Source organism: Scophthalmus maximus, chromosome 4, assembly GCF_022379125.1.
Source record: "Scophthalmus maximus strain ysfricsl-2021 chromosome 4, ASM2237912v1, whole genome shotgun sequence".
NCBI classification, from domain to species: Eukaryota; Metazoa; Chordata; class Actinopteri; order Pleuronectiformes; family Scophthalmidae; genus Scophthalmus; species Scophthalmus maximus.
In genome coordinates, this window is record NC_061518.1 from 2,750,001 (window position 1) to 2,762,500 (window position 12,500).

The 12,500-nt window shown below is 40.4% G+C and overlaps 1 protein-coding gene across 2 annotated transcripts in view; it reads left to right on the plus strand.

The window, feature by feature from the left end:
* The window catches only part of slc6a5 (solute carrier family 6 member 5), a 24,830-nt gene that overhangs the window by 2,654 nt on the left and 9,676 nt on the right, over positions 1-12,500 (plus strand). For both annotated transcript variants that reach the window (XM_035629172.2, XM_035629171.2), the window contains 11 exons: positions 632-797; positions 1,299-1,430; positions 1,563-1,736; positions 3,090-3,240; positions 4,349-4,481; positions 6,178-6,312; positions 6,447-6,550; positions 7,767-7,891; positions 8,016-8,128; positions 11,840-11,971; positions 12,436-12,500. The exon at positions 12,436-12,500 is cut by the window's right edge and continues 35 nt beyond it. In XM_035629172.2, coding sequence (XP_035485065.1) covers positions 632-797; positions 1,299-1,430; positions 1,563-1,736; positions 3,090-3,240; positions 4,349-4,481; positions 6,178-6,312; positions 6,447-6,550; positions 7,767-7,891; positions 8,016-8,128; positions 11,840-11,971; positions 12,436-12,500 — 1,430 coding nt within the window. The remainder of the gene's footprint in view (positions 1-631; positions 798-1,298; positions 1,431-1,562; positions 1,737-3,089; positions 3,241-4,348; positions 4,482-6,177; positions 6,313-6,446; positions 6,551-7,766; positions 7,892-8,015; positions 8,129-11,839; positions 11,972-12,435) is intronic.

The following is a 12,500-nucleotide window of genomic DNA, read 5'->3' on the forward strand; positions in this document are numbered from 1 at the left end:
TGTTTTTTCAATCAAACTCTCGCGGGATTCCCGGTGTTTCCCAGCAGCAGCAGACACGCTTGGTTTGGCCCAGAGAGCGCAGGTGTTCTCCGGCTGACAGACAGCGGCACTGGGGCTCCAACACGAGACTGCGGATTGTGTCCCCCCCCCCCCCCCCCCCCCACACACACACACACCCACACACACACACACCCACACACACACATTCCCATGCATGCGTTTATGTGCATCCTCTTCACATAAACTGTTTTATGATTTCACTCGTGATCCTGCGGTGCCAGTTTTGTAATTACGCGTTTGTGTTAGTTGCCTTATTTGCTTCCATTCCATTCAATGTGCCAGCTGACAAGAGGTTTATTTTTGTTTTGTTTTTTTAATCTTTGTATCTGATGATTCAGATATACATAAACAGTTTGGTGGAAATGCAAAGGCCTGTAAAGATGCATCAGGCAGAACAATATATATTTAGTAGATATCCAGTGATTACATACTTTCTCTTATAGGAGGATTTAGTTGGTGGTTGTCTTTTATTATTATTAGTTATTAGTAATGATTGAACTGGGAGGAGACTGGGAGGTTGGGGTGGTTTTAATTTTGGAGAATGAATGTTTCCTTCTTTTTTCCCTCTCAGGCTGACGTTGGTGGTGGTGATGATGATGATGATGAGGGGGGCGATGAGAACAAGGCCAGAGGGAACTGGACCAATAAGATGGACTTTATTCTGTCCATGGTGGGCTACGCGGTGGGCCTGGGGAACGTGTGGAGGTTCCCCTACCTCGCCTTCCAAAATGGTGGAGGTAAGAGTGTCGTGCTGGGTCCACGTGGCGGAGAAGAAATCGAAAAAAAATTGAAAAAAATCGAAAAATAAAGTCAAGGTGTGAAATATCACTTATAGTTTTTTTCAGTTTTTAACGAGGCGAGAAAAGAAACTTCTAGGATTTAAAAAAAAAAGTCTATTAGAGCTGAGATTTTTATTTATTTAAAAAAAGAAGAAATGCATTTTAAAAAATGGAAAGAAAATCTATTAGTATTATTTTTATTATTATTATTGCTATTATAATTTGTATTATTATATTGTGCCAGGTAATCTATGCTGGCGGCCATTCGCAGATAACTGATCATTTTGTATTTATTAGTCAGTTTAATGACCCGTTCTGTCAGCAGATGGGACATGTGCGGGGCTTCATCCATGTATATTGTTTTAATATTATATTTGATATTAGCCAGGGGAGGGGGGGGGGGGGGGGTCTTCTCCGGCTCTGGTAGCCTGATCTCCGATCTCTGATCTTGCAACGCAGGCGCTTTTTTGATCCCCTACCTGACAATGTTGGGCATCGCCGGGATCCCCATCTTTTTGCTGGAGGTGTCCCTGGGACAGTTCGCCAGCCAGGGGCCCGTGTCAGTGTGGAAGTGCATCCCGGCCCTACAAGGTAAACTGCCGCAGCTGCTCGGGCTGAAGGAAGAAAAACAAAAAATATACAAAATATATATATTTATAAAAAAATCTACCCTTTTTTCTTAAGAGTAATTTATATATTTCCGTCTCGTTTATTTATTTTTAGGTTGCGGGATTGCCATGTTGATAATATCTGTCTTGATAGCCATATACTATAATATTATAATGTGCTGGACACTGTACTACCTGTTCGCTTCGTTGAAGGGCTCACTGCCATGGGCTAACTGTAGGAATGAGTGGAACACGGTGGAATGTAAGGACAAAGACATGCTGCTGTTAGGTAAGAGACACGCACGCACACGCACGCACACGCACACGCACGCACCAAAAGGCACCTCTCTCCTTACAATGCGCAATGCGTCAGCGGAGGTGTCCTGCAGTATAATGAATCCTGACCTGTGATCTCTGCGCTGTTTCCCCTCTCACACACACTTCAAATCCCAAAACACATGTATTCATATCAATGGAGCAAATATGAAATATAGAAGAAGGGGAGGGGACCGATTGTATTTTAGAACATGTCCCACATGTTTTTACATCCTTCCTTTTTGTGTGACAAACGTCAGATTTGAATCCCTCCGAGCCGCAGGAGTCTGGTGGAAACAGGCCCGAGTTGAATGAAAATCATTTTTCTATTGTGAGGAATATGTTCCGTCGATCTGCGTCGAAAAAATATCGAAATTTCCCTTAATTTATGGTTAAAAATGTGCCTTTTTAGCGATTCTGTGAATTCAGCAGAAAGTCAAAGTGCTTGCTTGACAAATTTACTGTACAGAGCGAGCTGCTGCAGTGCTGCGGTGCGCCCGAGACTGGCCCCTGGTGGCCGCGACGCGAACCGCAGGCCCGTTCAGCACTGTAGTCTCTCTCCCCCCCTCTCGCTCTCTCTCTGTTTTATGAATGAGGAATTAAAAAAAAGCAGAGAGTTTAGCAATAACCTGCAGAAATTGCATGAATTCTCTACCCTGTAATATATAAAAAATATGTTTTGCACATATAGTGAGGTGGACACAATAATGTGAACAATGCATTTCCATGCACAGGCTTTTATGCAAACATATATATTTTATTTTTTTATGCAATGTGTAATATTACAATTGTGTTTCAGAAATGTGTTTATTAATGTGGTAATTTTTTTTCAAGGGGTCACGTTTTTTTTAGAGAGGGGTTCGTGTTAATGTGTCCACCAGAAACATGGAGTCGTTCAGTGGCAGCATTAATATTAAATATACAGAAAGTATTTTATCTTGAATGGAGAATAAATGTGTAACATTTTCTGAATCTTCTAGGTATTCAAAGTGCATGTTTTAACAAATGAGAGTGATATTAAAAAAAAAAGCTAGATTCTTCTGCAATGACAGGTTTTCCTCTCTTTCCTTTTGAAAGTGTATAAAATCTTCTTTTGCATATCTGCCTGTGTATTTAAAAGAGCAACAAAAACGGAACTGTTCCCACTGTTCGCCCCTGTTGCAGCAGCCCCTGCCATCAGTCCTCATTTCTTCCAAATCAGATCCATCTGTCCTCTCAGCACTTTTACTTTGCACTGTGTGGACTTTAAACTGCTCTGGTGTCAGTCTGACGTGTGTGTGTGTGTGTGTGTGTGTGTGTGTGTGTGTTGGCCTCTGATCGGGAACAGACACGTGCATCCTGCGGGAAAGAAACATCTCCTCCATCAAGAACTCGTCTTTCTGTCTGTCCGCCAACGCGGTGGGGAACCTGTCGAAGCTGCTGAACATGACGGTGGACGGCAACACGACCTACGTCAGCCCCAGCGAGGAGTACTTCAAGTGAGTGGGACCTCAAGAATTCAAATTTAATGGTTACAAAATAAAAAGACCTGAGCACTTTGGACTAGAGGTCACAATCATGAGGTCATGGCCTGATGTCATGAAGATGTTTTGCTCTCGAGATCCTTCAAAACAACAAGATCTGGAACAAACAAAAGATTTACAGACACTAAGATCAGGCCTTTTTTTTTGGTGATGATGATATATTTTGTAACTTCCTGTTTGGAATTTGACCAGCTGATTTTTGAGGAGAACAACATGACCAGTAAATCCTTAAATTGAATATTACACTTCAATTTAAGTCACACTCGACACTGATTTTCATACAACCGCTCACGAGACACTGAACCCCGTGATTCATAAACAATCACGTGTTTCTTTAATGTCACGTTGCAATCTGAGAAGAAGAAACTGAGCTGACTGAGTCCGAGCTGTAATAGAGTACAGTATGAAGTAATTATATCATGTAAAATATTCTAGTAAAGTACAAGTACCTCTAAATGAGTCCTCTGTGATTTAATACTGTCAAGTTATAATAATAATAATAATAATAATAATAAACTTTATTTCTATAGCACTTTTCTTAACAAGGTTACAAAGTGCTTTCCAGGAAAAACAGTAAATAAAAAACAACAATAATAAAGTAAAATAAAAGAGGTATCATAAACTATAAAACAACAACAACAACAACAACAACACAATATATATATATATACATACACATGCATATACATATGCATACACATACAGTATCTACATACGTTCATATACGCACCTACACACATACATGTACATGCATATGTACAAATACACAGATATACAGTAAATGGACGAGGCAGGAAACAAGTGTAAAACTATTACTGTTGAAGTTCCAGTGACAAGGACAAATGCTAGAACTCCAGTGCACAATGAAAAAGACACGGACGACTTGTTTCAGTAACAGTCTGCATTAAAATAAAAGAGAGAATAAAGCGTCCGTCTGCAGGAGAATCAAGAAAAATGTCTTGGTTTTTTATTCTATCTTCGTGTTTTGTTATTTCTTCATCGTGTATAGTTTCAGTAGTTTTCCCGTCCTGAGTTGTTCTGTCTGTTTGACTCGCGCCCGCAGGTACAACGTGTTGCACATCTCCAAAGGGATTGAGTTTCCCGGAGACATCCGCTGGCCCCTGGCCGGTTGTCTGTTCCTGGCCTGGCTCATCGTCTACGCCTCTTTAGCCAAAGGAATCAAGTCGTCGGGGAAGGTAAGGAGAAAAACACACAACAACAACAACAACAACAACAACAACAACAACTCCTCAAACTCAAACTCTGAGCTCCACTCGTGTTCAGGTTTTCCATTTGCAGGTTGCGTCAATTCTCCCCAGTGATCAAAGTGACACCTAATGATGAAATGTGTGATTCATAAGAAGCTCTGCATTCAATTTGAAGAACTGATGTTTGAATCGAACAGCCACTTCATTTCAGATCCAGCTCAAAGTTAAAAAAAACACAACCACAAACTCAACATGACACCTTTCACATGCTCATTTACATGTTGGCCATCGGGAAAAGATTTCCGTAAATGTCAGTATTTCAGTTTTTTTGCCTTTAGATACAAAGTTATAGAAATGTATTTACATTAATCAAAACCTATTTTATTACTTCACTTAAAAATAATATTTAACAAATATGATATTGTCTCTTTTTTCACACAATTAAATCTGAAATCTGATTTGAAAGGATTTAGATTTTCACCAGATAAAAGGCTGTCAGACCTAAAAACTTTTTATACATATGTTTATAACATTACATTTATAAGCCCTTTTTTTTTTACAGCAACTTTGCACAGCAAGTGAAAATTAAAAAGGCAGCTAAAGCAGATGATTATTACACTTTAATTCCACCTTTCACCTAATGTCCGTAGTCATCACCACAGTCGTCTGACCAGTGTGTGATGTTTTCTCATGGTTAAAGTGAAAAGATGAACTCTGCAGCCCTCTTTCATCTGGCACTTCTGGGATTCTTGTCTTAGATGAAGGAAACACAGAGTATGTGTCCTGATAATTCAGGTGATATTCCTGTGTCGTGCTGCCCTCTGCTGGACATGAGCATGACACGCAGCGCACCTGAGACTGAACCAGATTGGTCAGAGAGAGTCTCAGCTCTCATTGGCTGTGTGTTGATATAATAAATAAGATGAGGATGTAAGATGCACAAGACATTTTTTTTTACTGTAACATTTAGGGCACAGTGAATCTCAGAATCAGCTTTATTGGCCAAGCATATGTAAACAAACATACAAGCAATTTGACTCGTTAAAGATATGAACATACATAGAAAAAGAATATATATACAGTATATATATATACAGTATGTATATATTTATTTATATATATCCATCCATCCATCGTCTACCACTTTATCCATTTAAGGGTCACGGGATATATATATCAATAAAGGATATTTATATATGTATGTATAAAAAAGAGCATAAGGTTGTAGGAAGCCACTAGTGCATTGTTGCAGTGTGCAAAGATGCTGCAATAAATATGGATTATAAACAGATTACTATATACACACACACACACACACACACACACACACACACACACACACACACACACACACGAGGAGGAATACTGTAATAAATATTGAACAATTAACAAGATATTCTGTATATACATTGTGGGACGACATTACAGAATGTGTGTGAGTACAGTGTGTTTACCCAGACAAAAATTTTTAACTGTATACTAATAATAAAAATTACAATGGGTCCTCGCTCTGACTGTCAGTGGAGCTCGGGCCCTAATTATCTTGACAAGACAAAAATCGACATGCGTTTACATAAAAGTCTGTCATTTCCTGAAGCGCCACCTGATTTCTCCTGTTTCTTTTTATTCTAAAGCTTTTTTCTCTGCTTCCCAACTCCCTCCCACGCCCCTCTCATCTGCCCAGGTGGTTTACTTCACCGCCACGTTTCCCTACGTGGTGCTCGTCATCCTCCTGATCCGAGGAGTGACGCTGCCCGGTGCCTTCGACGGCATCCTCTACTTCATCACACCAAAGTGGGAGAAGCTCAACGACGCCAAGGTGACCCCCCCCCCCCCACACACACGTTTCGCTCATTTTTCCAAACAGCACTTTCCGGTGTTTGTCCTGCTTGTTACCTGCAGCTCTCTCTCTCCTTCTTTCTTTCCCTCTCCTCTTCCTCCTTCCCCCGTCAGGTGTGGAAAGACGCCGCCACGCAGATCTTCTTCTCCCTGTCGGCCGCCTGGGGAGGCCTCATCACTCTCTCCTCTTACAATAAGTTCCACAATAACTGCTACAGGTAAACACACAAAAGGTAAACCATGCATCCGGCAGGGAAACACAAACAAACAACAGACACACGATGCTCTGAAATCTGTTTGTGATTAATAAACGTTGCTCTATGCAGCCGGTAGTTCAGTGTTTCTTCATTTTCTCTCACTGATTTAAGAGCCACAAGCTTCATGAGTTGATATTTTGTCGTCAAATTGCGTCATGACACTGTGTTTTCAATTATGAAATGATAGTCATTTATCTTCTATCTATCTATCTTTATTTTTTCAGATTTTAATGATTTTATTCGAGTTTTATGATTTTTTTATTACACAATAATCGGATATTCTCTTGATTGAGACCAATTCATGACCTTTGAATAGGTATTTAGAATATTACAGTTTACAGTATTTTAATAATTTAAGGAAATTTGAACAGCTGTTTCATAAATCATAAATCTTGGAGTTTATTTCCTAATTAAGGTCCTGAAACCATTGTTGTCAAATAAGATCAGATGATGATATTGATTTTCATATATGAAACATATGAAAGTATTTTTTTTATTGCAACACACCTGGAAACTTTCACAGTTTGTATTTGTAGTAAAAACTTCTCTCCCAGTTTATGTTTCAGGACATAAAGGGCATAAAAAAAGAGCAACACAAAAATTAAACCCTGTCATCTGTGACTTTATGCACAGGTGAATATGATTATTTCTGAAAGCTGGTTCCAGCCAAGTAGATTTAGCTGCAAAAAAACATTCAAAAGAGCAGGAAATTAATACAAACACATTCCCGAACAGCAGCCGTGAAAAACTAAAATAACAAACGAAAGTATGAAAAATAATATTAAAAAAAAATACATCTTCCTATTTTTGTTGTTGAGATGTGTTATTTCTTTTGGTGATCTGTGGTGTGTGTGTGTGTGTGTGTGTGTGTGTGTGTGTGTGTGTGTGTGTTTGTGTGTATCAGACATCCCCTTGTGTGCACTTTCTGTAAATGCCTCACACTCCTCAGCGCCCTCCTCTATATGCAGTTTTTCATTCCCAACACCAGAGGGCACTGTTGGATCTGTTATCTGTGTGAGCACAAGACAGTGACATCATGTGTCCAATAGAAGAGAGTTAAAAAAAAAAAGAAAAAAGAACATTGACTACAGACATCACAACAAACCGAGCTCAAACAGATATTGTTGCTCATTCAGCCTCCGCCTCTCGTCTCTTTCCTCTTTTTCCTCCGCTGCAGGGACACTATCATCGTGACGTGCACAAACAGTGCCACCAGCATATTCGCTGGGTTTGTCATCTTCTCAGTCATTGGTTTCATGGCACACGAGTTGAAGGTGCCGATAGAGAAGGTGGCGGACGAAGGTGAGACGCCTGCGGCAGCTGTGAAACACTCCTGACCTGAACAAGTTTCATCTGTTTATCTGCTGTCATGGTGATGTGTGTGTCTTTATTTATATATAAATGTGTGTGTGTGTGTGTGTTTCAGGTCCAGGCATAGCGTTCGTGGTGTATCCAGAGGCTCTGACCCGACTTCCCCTGTCTCCGTTTTGGGCGATCATCTTCTTCCTCATGCTCCTGACTCTCGGCCTGGATACCATGGTAACTACTGCTCCTTCTGATGTCCTTATGATAAAGATAAGAAAGTAAAGTACTGTATACTATACTAAATGATGACTTTGTTGATAAAGCTAACCTTTCAAAGTAGCCGTTTACAAGGAACACAAATAAAATCATGAATACAGTATATCAAAGGTGGCGAATAGATGTGACACAACTTCTTCTAAACCCGTTAAAAATGGTTAAAAGAAAAATAAGTAATAAGCGAAAAACAATCAAATAAAAGCCATTTAATGAATGTGCGTTTTGAGGGAAGATTTAAAAACAGACAGTGACGTTTAAAGTCTTCCTCCTTCTTCACTTCTATGACAAGGTTGAAAACCACAATCTGACATTGAGGAATTCATCTTTTGCAGACAAATTAAAATGCACCTTCTTGTCATTCTAACCAGATTAAAAAGAGAAGAACCAGCATGTGAGAAAAACAAATTTCACTCAAAAAGCAGGAAACGGAGGGAAACTGTAACATCATAATAATCTCATGTTGTTTCTGGTCAGCTGGCTTTTGATCATGGTTCCTCAATGAGGACAGGAGCACATGATGCTGCGCATGCTGCAAAATGTCCTGTGCTTGCCAAGATTTAAAACTCCAAGATTTGGAAATATGATGATCTTGTTTTAAAAAGTTATTTAACTGTTTCAATAACTTACCAGAGCCAACTTGGAATGAACCAACTCATTTCCTTCCTGGTAATTTCTCTTGTGTTCAGTGTTTATTTCTTCTCTATTAGCTTCCCATTTTTTGCAGTGTAAATCCACAATATTCCCTATGGACTGAAGAAGAAGAAGAAACAATACGTAAAACAGTATTTTGATTTAATTGGTGCACGAGAAGAAGACAAACCCGTCTCGTAAAAAAAAATATCTTTTTGGCCACTTGGAGGCGCCACAACATCTGGTCAAACGGTTACAGTAAAATACTTGGCTCCGAGGCTCGGGAGCAGATTATCGAGGAAGTGAAATATTTGTTGCAGTCTGTGTGTTTCCCTTTAACCTCAACCTGAATTCATCCCGAAATACATAATGCAATTATCATCCCACTGGAGTCGAGTGGAACATTCACCCCTGTTTTTTGCTCCAGTTTGGTCTCCACCGTCTCCTGAGACATAATATCTGTGTCTCTATCTGCTACGTGTTGCGTTGTCTTTTCTCAACTCTCGTGACAGTGAGTCACGTTGGCAGAGCCGTCCAGCCACGTGTTAATACTACGCACATCGACCCAATTAATATAATAACCCGCACGTACCACCGGCTGAGACAACTGATTTTCAGCTCGAGTGTTCGAACTCTCCAGGCCCTCGGGGGTCGGGGGGGGGGGGGCTCTGTGATTTGAGTGAGTGACACTAAGTCGACCTGAAAGTTTTGGAAACAACAACACTAAAGTTTTTATCTTAGTCGTAGTTGAGGACATCGCCTGAATTCAGCTGCGGATTATTTGGGTTTTTTTAAAAAGGTTTTTCTGACATTTTAATAGATGAAACTATGTAGAGATTCATCAGTAGTGGGGACGAATATTCTCTCTATGAGGCCAGAGGCAGGTACAGTACGAAGCCATGTTCTTATAGACTTTAGCCCTTCAACCATGCTTGATTATAATCTATTAATAAATGAATCAATCTAATATGAATTGAACGTCCGCATTTTCACTAATGAATTATTAAAAAGTGATCAAAGTGAAAAAAACATACATTACATTTACATCTATTCTATTTCCTTATTCTGTTCTTAGACTATTAATTCATAATTATATTTCAAAAGAAGAATCACAAAATAAAGGCTTGTTAATAAATAAAAAATTCCATGTAGTTTTGTGTTCGTTCGTTTTTCATATTCCATCTCAATTAAACTGTCTGAGTTTTCATTTTGAAATTGTTTAGATGGATCAATTTATTAATCACTCACCGAACAACTTTCAAGTCTTAATTGTTATTGAATGTTCTCACCATCTGCCACGTCCCATTAGATCGTCCACATTATTTCTATTTCCCGCATAAATATATAGATGGACGACAATTTCATTTAAACGTCGTCTCTCACAACAAAACTCGTGTCATTTTAAAAACAAAAACAGTCACTGAATCCTGTTCACGTTCTAAATCATTTTGCCCTTAGAAATATAGAAAATTGGAAACCATTATTTTAGTCACTCGTGAAGATGCTCTAATCATGAAGTTCCTTCCAGCTACTCAAAGGATTTTTCTTTTGGTGTCAAGTTGGCACAAACCAAATCTGGAGATAATAAGAGTGAATTGTTTTGTTGGTTGCTGCAAACAAAGATGAGTGATGGCGACGTCGCTCTCTGTCTGCAGGATAACAAGCTATTTTCCATCATAGCTCCATAGCACGTCAGTATTTTGTTGTAAGTTTGTTTCCTGGCCCCTCGAGCAGCTTGAGAGCGACTCCCTTTCTCTTATAAACACTTATCAAAGTCCTGATTCTCGCTCTCATTCCTGACTTCAGTTCCTCCGAGATGCGTCGAGTCGAAACCTGCAGGTGCGAACAAACAGTCACCGGCAGCTTCCTGCTCCTGAGCCGGAGCGTCGGAGACATGAAAGTCAACAGAAGCGGTGAAAACGAGGATGATGATGCTAATAATAATAATAATAATTATAATAATAAATGTTATTTAGCTGTTGGGGCTGCACGGTGGCGTAGTGGTTAGCACCTTCGCCTCACAGCAAGAAGGTTCTGGGTTCGAGTCCCGGTTCAAACCAACCAGGGACTTTCTGTATACGTTAGAGCGCGTTAGTGTTGGGGGGGGGGGATTGAAGACGAAGGCCCACGCGATGCTGAAGTGCCGACGGCGGCCGCGGATTCAAATGTGCCAAACCTGCTGACTTGAAGGATTCGGAGTTGAAACGCTGCTGCACACTGGTCTGCACGGTTTAAAAAGAAATGTATATTTAGAGTTAAATATACTTTATTATTCTAATATAATATTCTCTATTTGTTTTTTGAATTTTACCTCTATGAGTTTACTAGTACCTTCATGGCACCTTCATGCTTCCGTCGCTCCTTCGCCCAGGAGCCAACATATGATATTTTCTAAATGACCGTATTACCTCAACTATTGTATCTTTTTCAATCAATCCCATTGTCTCCGTTACCCTCCTCTTTTCAATAACCAAAGAAGATTTTTACATATTTTATCCGGGAGCTGGGATGTTTTATTTTGAAAGAAGTCACCCCCCCCGGGGTGGGTCACTCTGGAATCCCAGTTGATTACAATCCCAATAAATTTGTATATACTCTATATACTGTATATATACTGAGAGACACAAATGCAGTTTGGCATTGTGCATGTGCACATTTGGGAGAAATATCACATATTCACATATCACATAATATTTAAATCTCTGGTCTATTAAAGGCATTGACAAAATCTCGGACCCGTGACGATGGTGAGTTTCTTCACGTCATGTGAAGATCAGAAGCCAACGTGCGTCGTCTGTTGTCTTCCGCGGCATTCAAATGAAACGCCTGCTCCATTTCCTGTAGAGTTAGTTAAACACGGGAGTTGTGCACGAGGCCTAAATTTGAATCAATTCAATTAAACGAGGAAAAAAAAAGGACGTTTTGCTGACGCTTTCTGTCCAAATGAATTTTTGACCCTTCCCTTTATCTTCACCTCTCTCTCCACTTCCCCCCCCCCCCCACACATTTTCCTCCCGCCGCCGCTCTCCTTCATTCCAGTTCGCCACCATCGAGACCATCGTGACCTCCGTGTCGGACGAGTTCCCCAAATACCTGAGGAAGCACAAGCCGCTCTTCACCCTGGTCTGCTGCGCCTGCTTCTTCTTCCTGGGCTTTCCGATGATCACAGAGGTGCGTACGACACACATCCACACTGTAAATATATATACACACATATATATATATGTATATATTTATATTTGTATATACACTGATGTGACACTGCGGGGGACGCTTGAGTATTCTCTCTCCACCCCCCCCGAGCTCTGCGACTCTTCCTCTGAATAAACCGACAGATCTCTGCATGTAAAGTGAGTGGAACAAGAGTCTTATTAAATTCCCTCCAGACGGCTTCAAAGGACAAAATCCCAGCTCAATTTTTTTTTTGGGGGGGGGGGGGGGGGGTTCGTACATATGTCATTTCTTATGATCAGGTACGAGTCGCTGTGAGAGTTACAAGTCGCGGACAAGCCAGAGGTGGGAGAACGTGAGGGAGGAGGGGGAGGGGGTGAGATCATCGTGAGGCGAAGCACTTCAAAGTTTTTCTATTATATATGTATTGTATTTTCGTGTGTGTGTGTTTGTGCTCGTGACAGAACGGGATGTACATGCTGCAGCTGGTGGACACTTTTGCGGCCTCCTACTCTCTGGTCATCATTGC